Here is a 14271-nt window from a genome sequence, read left to right as displayed (position 1 = left end):
ACAGGATTCTGAACTAAATGGACCTTTGGCACAATCCAGCTGGGCTGTTATCTTCTTATAAGTTTATGTATGCCAAGACAGGCACCAGGGTGGGCTATGGCCCAGAGCCGTATATAGACCACTGTTTTTCTGTGACCCCTTATTTATCCTCCCTGCTGCTCTTCTGAACCTGAGAAGACCAACAGAAGCAAGAGGTAGCGTTGTGTCCCGGAACAACAACAAAACCACAAGGATATCTTATTATCTCTAAAGATAACGAAAGCAAAAAATGAGCTTCTGCATTTGAAATTCCCTGATGAAGAAACTGATAAATGTGTTGGATGTTTAACTTTTCTCCCTGCCCTTTTGCTTCCTGCTTCCCTCTCCCCACCTCCCCATATTCCTAATATGGTAGATCATTTTTCATTACTTAAAAATAAAGTATCAGCCCCAATGGTCAAGCCTGATTCACAGAAATCTCGTTTCAGGAAGATGAAAGGCAGCTTTTGGCAATTGCAGATTCCATGGAAGATGGCACCATGTCTTCTGAACTGGCTGGAATCATCAAACGTTTGTGGAAGGATTCAGGGATTCAGGCCTGCTTTGAAAGAGCATCAGAGTACCAACTCAATGACTCAGCTGCCTAGTAAGGGACCAGTTTACAACTGACTTCTGTAATCCTAAACCGTGTGTGTGTGTGTGTGTGTGTGTGTGTGTGTGTGTGTGTTTAATGCCTGTTGCTTTTCACAATTTTCACATATGCTTAGAAGTTACGTAATTGATTCCGCCTTCAGGGTGCTGGCTCTGTATTTATGGTATTAAGCAATTGTTATGATGCTATTAAACTAGCATAAGCACAACAGAATTACACAATTAATTATCCTCTTCTACAGTAGAGCCTTGTAAACCACCCTCCAAACATCCCAGTTTTCAGTTATCAACCACACTCTTCTTTCCTTCAACAACTCCTCCTCTTTCTTCATCTTCCTCACATTGTATGTGCCTGTGGCAGGCAGCTAAAGATGACACCTAGCGCAGGAATCACAAATCAAATTGTACCTATAACCTCTCTCTCTCTCTCTCCCTCCCCCCCCCCCCTCTCTCTCTCTCTCTCTCTCTCTCTCTCTCTCTCTCTCTCTCTCGTGTGTGTGTGTGTGTGTGTGTGTGTGTGTGTGTTACTGAATACATGTATCTCTGTATCTTTGAGACCAGTTCCATTATGGTTAATGCTACTATTTTGCAGGTCAATTTTTTATTGCTTATGGCCAAAGGCCTTTACGGTTGCAAGCATTCAAACAGGCCGAAAGGCATACAACACGAGCCAATGCTGAAATACCAATGTTGTGAATAGAATCCAAATTGCATGAGAAGACTTCTGCTCACATGGTGGGACTTCACTTTGCTCCTCCCCCTTGCAGCCCCTTGCATGTCTTCCAAAATCTTCTCCAGAGCATCCCCCAACCCTCCACACTTGGGAGTGCACAGGGGACGGCAGAGGGAAGGAGAGGAAGGTAGAGTCTTGTTGCCTGGACAGAAGTCTATTCTCCTTGGGAATGACCAGGTCTGATACAAGCCAGTGAATACTGAACACAGTAAATAAACTGCAGAATCAAATTAAATAATAATGAGGAGGAGGCAATGTGAGAAGGGATATGAAAAACAAAGAATAAAAAGCAGTAAAAAAAATTTTTTGACATGACTTTGGACTTCCAGATGCTGCCCCAACCTCACCTCCTTATGCACAAGAGTGTCCCTGTTTCCACCTTGCAGGAAGATGGAGCCTGCAATGCTTTGTCTCTCTCTCTCTCTCTTTCTGATTCTGTAGCTATCTCAATGATCTGGAGAGGATAACAGCTCCTGGCTATGTCCCAAACGAGCAAGATGTCCTTCGCTCACGAGTAAAGACAACAGGAATTATTGAGACACAGTTTTCATTCAAAGATTTGCACTTTAGGTATGACAGCTGTTCTTCCGTGTTTCTTCCTAAGTATGATAGATATGCATGTGGTTTGAGATTAGAGGCCAAAGCAGTCTACCTGATTCAGGCTGCTGGATTTCTGACATTTTAAACAGCTTAAAGGGCAGTTAGAGGCTTTGGTATGGCTATGGTCACAGCCAGCAATCTGAGCCTCCCCACATCCAATGTTCTACCAGGAAATCTTGCAGTTTCCTCAGCTGTATTCATTTTGTAAATGCTCTCTCTCTATTCCACCTATGGAAACTTTACAGCTGTACACAGTCAGCTTCCATGATGTTGGCAGGGGGGAAAAATAGTAATAGAATTAAAATTGTGGGTTGCAGCACATGGGCTACTGAATTCGGAAAGTCTCTGAATCTCCGGCTGTTCTCTTCTCAGCTGCTTTACATATTATGGTTGAGCTGCGCAGATTACTTTACATCGGGCCAGTCATGTGGATCAGTTCAAGATGCAGATAGGTGATTTTCCTCCAAACTGCTGGAGGATTTAGCTGGTAGGATTTGATGTAACATGGTGGAAACTGCCCAATTCATGAACTAAGATGCTGCACATAAACAGCTCACATGCAGAGCAGTCTCAGTTAGCTTATTTGTGGTCGGGAACAATTTAAAAGTCCGTGCTCAGGAGAAACTCAAACCATTATTGGAACTGCAGGCTTCCTGCTGCCTGCCGTACCCTCGCACCTAGCTCATTTCATCCCAGTCTTATCTCTGTACTTGTCCATAACTTGCAACTGTTTATGTACACCTGTGCAGCCTAGTGTCATGTGCAAATCCACTCCCTCCCATCCCCTCTGATTTTTGCCTGGTAAGCTCCATGGAGCAAACTGTTTTGCCTGCTGTATCCATCATGCTGTGTGAGAGGCATGTTGGATTTCATGCAGAACGTATCATTTCCAATTCTAATATTTGAAAAGTGGTTCTTGTTGGAGGTGGAAGCAAATAAATATTTGTGAAATGCTTTGCATGCTATTTACAAATCTAGGCAAGCAAATAGCAAAGAAACAACAAACTGCCATGCAAGAGGCATGGATTGGTTTGACAAAAGCTCCACATTTGAGTTTCCATAGCACTTCACATAGATGATTTGTGATCAGGAGTCCCATATTCAAGATAGAAGGATTTATTGGCTCACTGTGTACAGTGGTACCTCAGGTTAAGAACTTAATTCATTCTGGAGGTCCATTCTTAACCTGAAACTGTTCTTAACCTGAAGCACCACTTTAGCTAATGGGGCCTCCCGCTGCTGCCACGCCGCCGGAGCACGATTTCTGTTCTCATCCTGAAGCAAAGTTCTTAACCCGAGGTACTATTTCTGGGTTAGCGGAGTCTGTACCTGAAGCATCTGTAACCTGAAGCATCTGTAACCTGAGGTACCACTGTATACAATACTTCTCATGCAGACACCACACAGCAAATCTCTGAGACTTGTAGTGATGAAAGAATCCTGACACACACACACACACCCACATGCCCAACATAACTAGTGTCAGAGATGCAGTGAATGGACGTACATATTTATCTTTGTTTCATTTCCTAGGATGTTTGATGTGGGAGGACAAAGATCTGAGAGGAAAAAGTGGATTCATTGCTTTGAAGGAGTTACTTGCATAATATTCTGTGCAGCTTTAAGTGCTTATGACATGGTCCTAGTGGAAGATGAAGAAGTGGTGAGTCAGAACAGCAAATGTGGGAGACAGGGGGGACAAGGGAGTTGCAATTTGTGGAAAGCATTTAATGTAACCTTGCATGGTTCCTTAAGAACATTATTCACATTCTCTGCTCTGATAACCCCAACCCACTGAATTCCTATTTCGTTGATTGAAAAAGAACATTGGACTTTGCATGTCACCAGGTAATGGGGCCTAATAGCCACATTTCCCCGCCTTTTATAGAACCGAATGCACGAGAGCCTTCATCTGTTCAACAGCATCTGTAACCACAAGTACTTTGCAACCACTTCTATTGTGCTCTTCCTAAATAAGAAGGATCTCTTCCAAGACAAAATATTGAAAGTTCATCTCAGTGTCTGCTTTCCAGAATATGATGGTAAGTTTAGAACCTGTGGCCCTCCAGATGTTGTTGAACTCTCATCGGTTCCAGCCAGCAGGGGCAATAATTAGGGATGATGGGAGTTGCAGTCCAGCAACATCTGGAGGGCCACAGGTGAGCCAGTGCTGGCTTACACATCCCACTTCTTTGGTTTCTGAAGATTGCTCATGAGGAACATAGTCCCCGGATTGAAATGATTTCCCACCACTGAATTAAGATACAAGTTATTGAGACTGCTTTCTTAAGCCCTTGGTAAAGGTAAAGGGACCCCTGACCATTAGGTCCAGTCGTGACCAACTCTGGGGTTGCGGTGCTCATCTCGCTTTACTGGCCGAGGGAGCCGGCAGACAGCTTCCGGGTCATGTGGCCGGCATGACTAAGCCGCTTCTGGCGAACCAGAGCAGCGGATGGAAACGCTGTTACCTTCCCGCCAGAGTGGTACCTATTTATCTACTTGCACTTTGACGTGCTTTCGAACTGCTAGGTTGGCAGGAGCTGGGACCGAGCAACGGGAGCTCACCCCATCGCGGGGAATCGAACCGCCAACCTACTGATTGGCAAATCCTAGGCTCTGTGGTTTAACCCACAGCACCAAAAGACTAGGCTGTGTCCAGCTTGGTGAGTCCAGCTCTGTGGGCCATCTCTGGATGCAGTTGTGCATTTTCATGACTCCCATAAGAATAACGATTAAAAGAATGCAAAGGGATAGTTTGGGGAAAGGGAAATAATTTTTTAATCTTACTCATGGTTTATTACTTTTCTATATGAATGAAAAGGGGATTCCTTGCATGCAGTAAATGAGAATTGTAGAGACAGTTACATGTGCACTGAAGATTTCATGCATGCCACACTTTTTGTTTGGGGAGGAGGGCAGAAGTCAGTGGAGGCTGAACTCGACAGACTGTGTGCCAAGGGAATGGAAAGGGCTATTTCTAACAAATTAATTAGTATGGCATTTTACTGACAGTTCCTTCTGTCTTCCTCTGACTAGGATCAAACACATTTGAAGATGCAGGAAATTACATCAAGAACCAATTCTTAGATCTGAATTTAAGAAAAGAGGATAAGGAGATCTACTCCCACATGACCTGTGCCACCGATACGCAGAATGTTAAGTTTGTGTTTGATGCTGTGACAGATATAATCATCAAAGAGAACCTGAAGGATTGTGGACTCTTTTAGCTCTTCACCCTGGGCCACCTGCATCCTGCTGTTTCTCTCTTTCATTTGTAGGATGTTTCTGGTTAAGGATGCCCTCTTGCACATACATTCCTGAAAGTAAGCTTTCATTGCAACCTCTAGGGCTTACTTTTGAGTAGGGGTGGATGGATCAGTCTGCTACTAATTTGAGTCAGTTCCCCGTGTGTGTTCATAAGTCTCTTTTATCCCATTTCTCAAAAAAAGTGATTTTTTTAAATATTGAAAGTTCATAAATATGTATTTGAACATGTATATTATCACAAGATACATATTTAAATACATCATCTATCTCAAATGCACACCTTTCTAATCACATATAATCCTAAAATGTGCTCTTTGAGCATTTTTCAGCTGACCTAGCAAAACTCAGAGAACTGAGAAATCTGAAGGATATTTACATTCTGATCCATGGATTAATCTGGAAGGTAGGTTGATTTGCTTAAATATGTGAGAATTTTTTTCTTCCATCCCTAAAAGGTAACGGTAAAGGTACCCCTGACCGTTAGGTCCAGTTGCAGACGACTCTAGGGTTGCGCGCTCATCTTGCTCTATAGGCCAAGGGAGCTGGCGTTTGTCCGCAGACAGCTTCCGGGTCATGTGGCCAGCATGACTAAGCCGCTTCTGGCAAACCAGAGAAGCGCACGGAAACGCCGTTTACCTTCCCGCCAGAGAAGGTATTTTCTCTACTTGCGCTTTGATGTGCCTTTGAACTGCTAGGTTGGCAGGAGCAGGGACTGAGCAATGGGAACTCACCCCGTCGCGGGGATTCGAACCTCTGACCTTCTGATCGGCAAGCCCTAGGCTCTGTGGTTTAGACCACAGTGCCACCCGCGTCCCACTTCCTCCATCCCTACTTCGAAGTAAAAATGCATTGGTCTGAGCTGCAAAAGCAAAAAGAGAGCAGTAGACACAATATTGCAAATACTAGTCCTTTTTGACTTGCTAAAATGTTTGTGTCAAATGACAATTTAACACAGCCAAATTGGGTAGAGTAACTTCATTGCAGGCACAATGTTCTCCCTCCCTTCTAATTTAATCTTCCACAATTCTTTCGTTCTTACTGAGAATTTTTGTTTGCCTGTACCCTACTGCAATCTGAAATTCTAAACGTTTCCATTGGCAAATTTGCTTACAATGCCAGAAATCTCTTTCTAAAATGTTGACACGGAGTTGTGATTGGTATTGCTTCATGGGTGTCGATTAACTGGTGCTACAAGCTTCATGATAAGTTGTGGGGAAGCAAAATGTATAAAGAACACAATTCTGCCAAAGTTAAGCACTGTTAAGTTCAGTTGATCACAGTGGAAGACAATGAAGCCCGTGCTTAACTTTCCTGGTGAAATCCATTGGATCATGTCTTAATTTTTTTCCTTGCAGATGCTGAAATAAAAATGCCCTTGCTATCACATCAGTGGGATTAATAGAAAAATGATAAATAAAAGAAATTCTTCCTGTTTGTGATATCATCCTCTGGATAAGAGGCAGCTGTCTTCTGCCCCCCCCCCCGACACCCCCGACACCCTTGTCTATCTGTTGGGTTAAATTTCATAGCATGGTCTCTCCTAATAGAAAACCAAAGCAGTTTTTGTCAATAAAATGTATGCAAATGTTGCTATATCACCAAAAGCTTGTTTGGTTAAGTAGGTTTTAATTTGCCTACAGAAACTCTGTAATGCCAGAGCCCATCAGAGGGCTGAATCTGAAACAAGCAGGGGGTCCCTCTATGGAGAAGTCAGCACTAAGCTGTGCAAGTATTAGGCTAGTTTAAGGCTTCAAAAAGTTAAATTGAGTGCAGAAGCTCATAGGAAGTCAACATGACTTGAAAATAGATTTGATTGATTCACAGCTGTTGATTCACATCAAGAGACAGATTGCTTCATTCTTCACTTATTGCAGTTTCTGACCCCTCTTGAAGGACAGCCTGACGTAACATAAACAGTGCTACCTTGGTTTAAGAACAGCCCTATTTACGAACTATTCAGTTTACAAACTCCTCAAAACAGGAAGCAGTGTCCCGGTTTGTGAACTTTACCTCGGTCTAAGAACGGAAGCTGAATGGTGGAAGGGCACTGGCAGCAGGAGGCCTCATTAGGGAAAGCGCACCTTGGTATAAGAATGCTTTTCGTTTAAGAACGGACTCCCGAAATGGATTAAGTTCGCAAACCAAGGTACCAGTGTATCACAGTAGTCTATTACTGAGGTTACAGATGCATGGACAACAGTGGCCAGGCCCTCGTCTTGTAGTAAAGGTTGAAGATGTAAGATGATGTATAATTGGCAAAAGACGCTTGGAGCTACTGCTGCCACACAGCCTTCTATATACCACACCAAAACCCAGATCACCTGATGCTCCATAGAAAGAAAAGACCTCATAGATCAAAATTATGTCTCCTAAGTCTAAGGATCCTAGAATTACCATAATTCTTGACTATATTGAACTCAAGGCTGTTTTTTCCCTATCCAGTCTATTAGTAACCACACCAGAGATTGGGAAATCCATGGCCCACAACCTATTGTTGGGGTACAACTCCCATTATCCCAGACCATGGGTAGGCAAACTAAGGACTGGAGGGGTGGATCTGGCCCAATTGCCTTCTAAATCCGGCCCCCAGACGGCCGGGAATCAGCGTGTTTTTACATGAGTAAAATGCATCTCTGGGTTATTTGTGGGGCATAGGAATTTGTTCAATTTCCCCCAAAAAATATAGTCTGCCCCCCCCAAGGTCTGAGGGACAGTGGACCGGATCCCTGCTGAAAAGGTTTGCTGACCCCTGTCCCAAACCATTAGCTATGGTGGCTGAAGCCAACAGAAATTGTAGCCCAGCAGCATCAATGAGGCCATAGGTTCCCTGCCCCTGCCATATACAAGTTTAGGATGGTGTTATGGAGACCAAAAAGAATAGAACTGGTTGTCATCAGCATGGAAATGACAGCTCACTCCAAAACTTCAGCATATCTCTTGCAGCAGCTTCATATAGATAGAGGCAGCAATGGATATAGATGACAACCTGTAGAACACAATGTTGCACAGCAACATATTGCAAAGCAACTGCATGTATGGTCCATGCTAGCCTTTGGCTCTCAAAGACCAGACCGCCTGCAGAGCAGCCATCAACATTAACGGAAAAATCCCCGAGAGAGTTCTAAAAACCAATCAGATCTCTCCATCTCTGAGAGGTAGACCATTACCCCATGGATGCATTGAGGTGACTGTAATGTCTGTGACAGAGGTGATAGCATAACACTCTTCACGTCCTCCAGGCTGGTAGAAAATAGTTCATATTGTCAGTTTGCCCTGGAGAGGCTCTGTGGGATGAACTTCTGCTCTTCTTCCACATGCAGAAGCCACCTCCAGCCAGGGGAGGGAGGAGGAAAGACATGCCCCTTCCAAGAAGGAATCAATCCCATCAGCACCCAGGTCATGACACTTACGTGGGAATTTCAATTGGACAGAACAAGTCCCTCTACCAGATTCAGCCGATGAGCAGTTGGGATTGGGACAAGGTAAAGGTGGTCAACCTGAAAGCCTTTATGAAATCAGTAGTCCCATTTACAAGCTTTCATTAGTGCTCAAAGGGCTTTGAAGATGTGCATAGCTTGGGGGAAAGGAGCTCTGTCTTCACAACCAGGGGGCAATGCCAGGGCATGTCTCTCTCTCTCTCCTTACGTTCTTCTGCAGTTTGTAGCGCAACGATGGGAGAGTTATTCAGCTGTCTGGACAGAGAGCTCTCCCACTCATCTGGTACAGCACAGTGTGAGTTGCCTGGTTGCCAAGCAATTGGGTGACCCCTTGTCTCTTTCAGTGCTGTGCTGCCTGTCTCCACTTCTTCTTTGGTGGCTGAAGAGTTTGTGAACATTCCTAGAAGAAGCAAGTTTAAAGGCAGTGCAGGTGCTTTGGGGGGCATTTCTGAGACCCCTGGTGCCCGTTTCACTCCTGTAGAAACTTAAGCTCAGCCGTAGTGTTACCTGACCAGCTGTGGACAACACAAACAGTGCTGGATTTACATATAAGCTAAGCAAGCTATAGCTTAGGGCCCCACTCTCTTGGGGGGGCCCAAAAAAATTAAAGGGGAAAAAACTAGATTTACTTTGATAAAATACATATTTTGTTATGTGCAAATGGTTTTAGATACCTATTGGGTCCACAAATTACCATATAGCATATATTCAACACAAAAAACAGCGACAATTTGTTGTTGACAAAGGACAGCTGGACATATAAAAGGCCCCATTTTTTAAAAAAAAAATTTATTGGTTTTTCACCTTTTATAAAGACAAAATACACACAAAAAAGACAAAAGACAAAAACATGTATAATTTCAGAAAATCCTACTTTCCTAACCTTGTTCCCTGACTTCCCCCCACCCCCCTTCATGCATCCCAATTCCCAGAATTATGTCAGCAAATTGGTATTTCTCCTCTTAACCATCTTAATATTACCTCTTTTATAAAGAAAAATAGATTTTTCTAAGTTGGACTCCAGTTCTCTTCCATCGATTTCCCATTTTGTCTTAAATAAAGGTCATATTAACTAAACCCAACGGTCTTGAGTGTTTTTAAAATTCTATTCTTCCCTCCCTCCCATCCCCGGTTTTCGTCCCTTCCCCAATACATGTCCAAAATAACAATTCTTAGCCTGGGTTCCTCACGTCCGAGGCTTTCAAGTCTCTTTCAGTCCCTCTCCGCCGGTCTTGTTGGTAGTCCTTTATGTCGGTCGTCGAATCTCGAAAGAGTTCTATCACCATCAAACCATATTCTCTTCCCACAAGGACATTTGGAAACAGCTGCTGGAAAATTTCCACAAGGCCTGCATCTTCAGAGTCAGAGTCAAAGTGGAGGCCCCAATCATATTTCTTTATTTTAAGTTCCTGTATTCCATAAACTCCCGGAGCCTCCTCCTTCTTCTTTTGCATCTTTCGCAGATTTGTGGTAGATATGATCCAAAAGTCTCCTTGCTTATATTCCAAGATGTCAGCTTCTGGTTGGTACTTTACAACTTTACTTCCTCTTTTTCTTGTTTAGTCTCTTCCACTTCTTTAGATATCATTTCCAATTCAGCTGTGGATTCTTTCTCATTCAGGTCCTCAATACATTCAGCAGAGCTGCTTGTTCCAGAAGTCAAGGTCATGAGTTGTTTATTCATAGCCAGACTCTGCTCTTGTAAGATTCCCACCAAATGAAACATTCTTTCGATTTCCACTAGTAACTTTCCATCCACAGCCATTGTAATTTCACAGAGTTCCCCCTAGAGGGAATCTGGTTACTTGGTAATCTTTCTCCAACAATCCTCTAACTTATTGTTATTACTTTGTTTCCAACAATTTTAGTTCAGTTGTAACTCATTTTAGTCCAGAGGGATCTTAAATAACAAATTTTTCCACTCTAAACTGTCCGTTTGACAGCTTTGACAGCTGTCAAACTCCGCACCTCTTCCACAAGCTCAAAAACAGGACGCTCCCGGGCCCGGGAGGGGGGGTTGTTTACAACAGAAAGAAAGCTTACAAAACTCCACTCTCCAGCTCAAAATTTCTTTTTGCCAAATCTTGGAAGTTAATATCTTTTTTAACTCACCCCACAAAGGGTAGGCTCTTCAGCTTAGTTCTTAAGTCGTTGCTTTAGATCGTCTGCAAAAAGGGGGGGGTGCGGACTTCCTTTTAGCACACCCCCCGGTCGTCTCAAATTCACGGGATAATATTCTTAAAGTCCAATTCCGTCTTACTCACGGGTTATTCTTTTCAATCCGAATTTCAAGGAAGGAAGTCAGCGCTCTCCAGTCATGGCTCGCGGCTTCACTCAACCGAGGTAGCGATCGACTCTCAGCGCCACGCCACCCTCCGTACCCTCTCCGCAGCCTTTAAAAAGGCTCTTCGTGAGTCGGGGGTGCTTAAGGCGCCCACCGAGTCTTCAGTCCGCAGGCTTCAGCGCCTGCGGTTTTTAAGGGTCCCCGCGTCGCCGGCGCGGCAAGACCCGTCCTCAGCTGAGCAGATTCCCTCCGCAGCTCGGAGGGAATCCGCCATTTCCAGATCGCGCCAACCCGGAAGGCCCCATTACCTTCAATTGTTTAGGGCCTAATCAAACTGAAATCCGGCCCTGGACACAGACAAGAGCCATGTGGCTAGTTAGCCTTTCATTCCTTGCTGAGGTGGTGATGCAGAGGCAGAAACCCCGCCATTCTTTCAGTCTCTAGTCCAAGACCCAGCACAAGCTCTGGTCCTGACACATGCACAACAGTGGTGAATTGATAGTGAAAGGGCATGGTAGTGATCTCTGCCACATCCGCAGTATGCACACATATGAGCTTTTGAAATCCAGCTCTTTCACTGATTTATTATCTGCTTTGCTGAATGCTGTTGTTCGATGAATTATTTCTAAAGTAAATACTGTCAATAGGAAGTTTCCTTGAAAAGCCTCCCAGTATAAATATTTGAATACCACCGTAGCATAGCTCAACAGCATGTAAAAGGAACTGCAAAACCCAACATTTCGACTTCCGACCTCAATGCTCTTAATGCAAAAGAACGATAGTCGGGTTCCATCTACATTTTCATCATTGTGTAGCAAACTGCACTCAAGTAAATCTTTATTAAAATAGCTATTTTAAAAAGGAAAGAAGAAAGAAAGAAAGAAAGAAAGAAAGAAAGAAAGAAAGAAAGAAAGAAAGAAACAGCAGCCTTATTTAAATCGTTACATTTTGTCAAAGATAAGCAGATGCCCAGAATAAGTATCTGCCTAGTTATGGAAAACACATTGTAATCCTCTTTGCCAGGAGTGCACAGCATGACAGGACTGCCGTAGTCACTTGACCTCTGGCTGGTTGCTTCACTGGTGCTTACTAGGAGAGAGATGGGCAAGGTGGCTGTGAGGTTGGTGTGCTGCAAATGCATGCCAAAAGCGGTGGATTGGCTCCAGGAATGCATTGTACTGTGCTGACCAAGCCACCAGCTCACCCTCACCCCTACTTCTCAGTAAGCAGCAGGAGCAACAGGACCAACGGGAGGTCAAGTGAGCATCACTGCAGGACCACACCATCAGCTACTGCTTTGTGAAATTTTAGACAGCTGACCAGTGGGTCTCACCCGGTTTGGAGATTCCTTTGCTTGTTGTCTTTAGCAGTGTTCATAATCATGCCAGTTTTTTCCACCGAAGCTCTTGGGGGGGGGGGATAGGTGAGGGCAGATCCTCCCCATTGACCCACCAGAAGCTAAAGACAATGTCCTTAAAGTATTAAAAGCAGGCAGGAGAGGACCATGGGGCTGCTGGTGCCCCCCATGAAACTCCCCTCCTAAACCATATGCATATTGGTCAACTGTGAGAAAGGACCCTTTGCACGTACCAAGCTATGTTTGTAGAACTTCTCTATGTGAGGAATCAGTCCATGTGTGCACAGGAACTCTTCACTCAGACCTTATATGAGCAGCTGGCAGGGCCTTGGCTAGTAAGTCTGCTGGCACAGGGGGTGGGGCTAATCCGTGCCATCCTGCTAATTCCTCATGTGTTGGGTTGTCCCATGGGAGATAGACTCCGAAGGTGAAGATGTCTTCCCACCTTCTAGGTGAGGCTAGCTGAGAAGAAGAGCTCATCATACTCTGTTAAATAAAACTAGAAATATTTGCTGTACTATTTCAATTTAATTTGAAATGGCATCAGAAGGCTGCAGAAAAGTTGGGTTTCAGAGAAAAGGAAAACCTCATATAAGCTCTGTATTAGTACAGAACACTGGTATTGTGAAATGCATTTTCTGGATAATGAGTTCAAAACCTTCGATTAGAGAACAGTCAACAATGGCGAGATATAATCACTGGTGGAGGAAGGCAAGTGCGGTGCGCACTGTGTGTCAACCATGAGGGCAGGTGACATTGCCGCGCCACCCCACCCCACGCTCATTGCACGGGCAGTGCCCGCAGATGCTCGCTGCACGGGTGGCAGACCGCTAGGGACATTGCTGCCGTGGGCAGCTAGTGGTGCCCCCCACGCTCTCTGTGAGGGACAGCAGGCAGCTAAGGATGCTCACCGCACAGACGTTGAGCGGAGCCCCCCCCCCCACGCTCACCATGGGGACAGCTAGCCCCGCCCCCGCACCACTTGGGTGCCGGGGCAGGTAGCTCCGCCCCTGGATGTGATGAACTAGGCAGGAAGAGCTGAGTTTAATACTTTAATTAGTTATCCATAAATTCCTTGACCTATTCACACACTAATGTACATCAATTACTTTTCTGCACTCGATTACTAAAATAATAATGACAAGCAGCTGAATGTGTTAGGGTATTCCTTTGGAAAGCATTACATTTTAGGATAATGAAGTGTCTGTAGTGTAATATCTGTGATATCTCATTCATATACACATATATTATCTGTGGTCACTGTGGTCTTTGAGCCAGCCCTTATGCAGGAACATAAAGGTAAAGGTAAAGGGATCCCTGACAGTTAAGTCCAGTCGCAAACGGCTCTGGGGTTGCGGACCTCATCTCGCTTTACAGGCGGAGGGAGCAAGCGTTCGTCTGCAGACACTTTTTCCGGGTCATGTGGCCAGCATGACTAAGCCGCTTCTGGTGCAACAGAGCACGAAAAGCAGAGCAGCACACAGAAACACTGTTTACCTTCCCGCCGGAGTGGTACCTATTAATCTACTTACACTTTTTGGTGTGCTTTCGAACTGCTAGGTTGGCAGGAGCTGGGACCGAGCAACAGGAGCTCACCCCGTCGTGGGGGTTTGAACCACCAACCTTCCGATCGGCAAACCAAAGGCTTTGTGGTTTAGACCACAGCGCCACCCACGTCCCTTTTTATGCAGGAACATGCACAATTGCAAATTGCAAAGGAAATGTGGAAACCTGAATTAAAATTTGGAAAAATGAGAAATGTAGAGATCCAAAATCAACAGGTTCATACATCTCTACACAGAACCAATATATGAGTCTAGTATTTGTCCAGGAGGTCCTGGGCCGAGAGCAGGCCACATTTGGTGAATTGGTACATGCTAGGGAAACTCCAGGAGGGGTACCAAACACACAGAAACCTCTAAGAGCACATCATTTCAAGTTATTACTTGCAGGAAAACACATC

At 44.6% G+C, this 14271-nt stretch overlaps 1 protein-coding gene across 6 annotated transcripts in view; it reads left to right on the top strand.

Annotated features, from left to right (window-relative positions):
- The window catches only part of LOC308595986 (guanine nucleotide-binding protein G(t) subunit alpha-3), a 267616-nt gene that overhangs the window by 45842 nt on the left and 207503 nt on the right, over nucleotides 1-14271 (top strand). For 5 of the 6 annotated variants that reach the window (XM_081210761.1, XM_081210762.1, XM_081210760.1 and 2 more), the window contains exons 4-8: nucleotides 468-625; nucleotides 1805-1933; nucleotides 3497-3626; nucleotides 3852-4005; nucleotides 5000-6662. In XM_081210761.1, coding sequence (XP_081066887.1) covers nucleotides 468-625; nucleotides 1805-1933; nucleotides 3497-3626; nucleotides 3852-4005; nucleotides 5000-5190 — 762 coding nt within the window. In that variant the 3' untranslated portion in view covers nucleotides 5191-6662. Of the gene's footprint in view, nucleotides 1-467; nucleotides 626-1804; nucleotides 1934-3496; nucleotides 3627-3851; nucleotides 4006-4999; nucleotides 6663-14271 lie in introns of those variants that run through there. The other variant, XR_014012251.1, reaches the window with a different exon arrangement.

The sequence above is a fragment of the Podarcis bocagei genome, assembly GCF_964188305.1.
Source record: "Podarcis bocagei genome assembly, chromosome: 10".
NCBI lineage: Eukaryota > Metazoa > Chordata > Lepidosauria > Squamata > Lacertidae > Podarcis > Podarcis bocagei.
The sequence above is the reverse complement of the archived record's forward strand: the minus strand, read 5'-3'. Positions and strand labels throughout refer to the sequence as shown.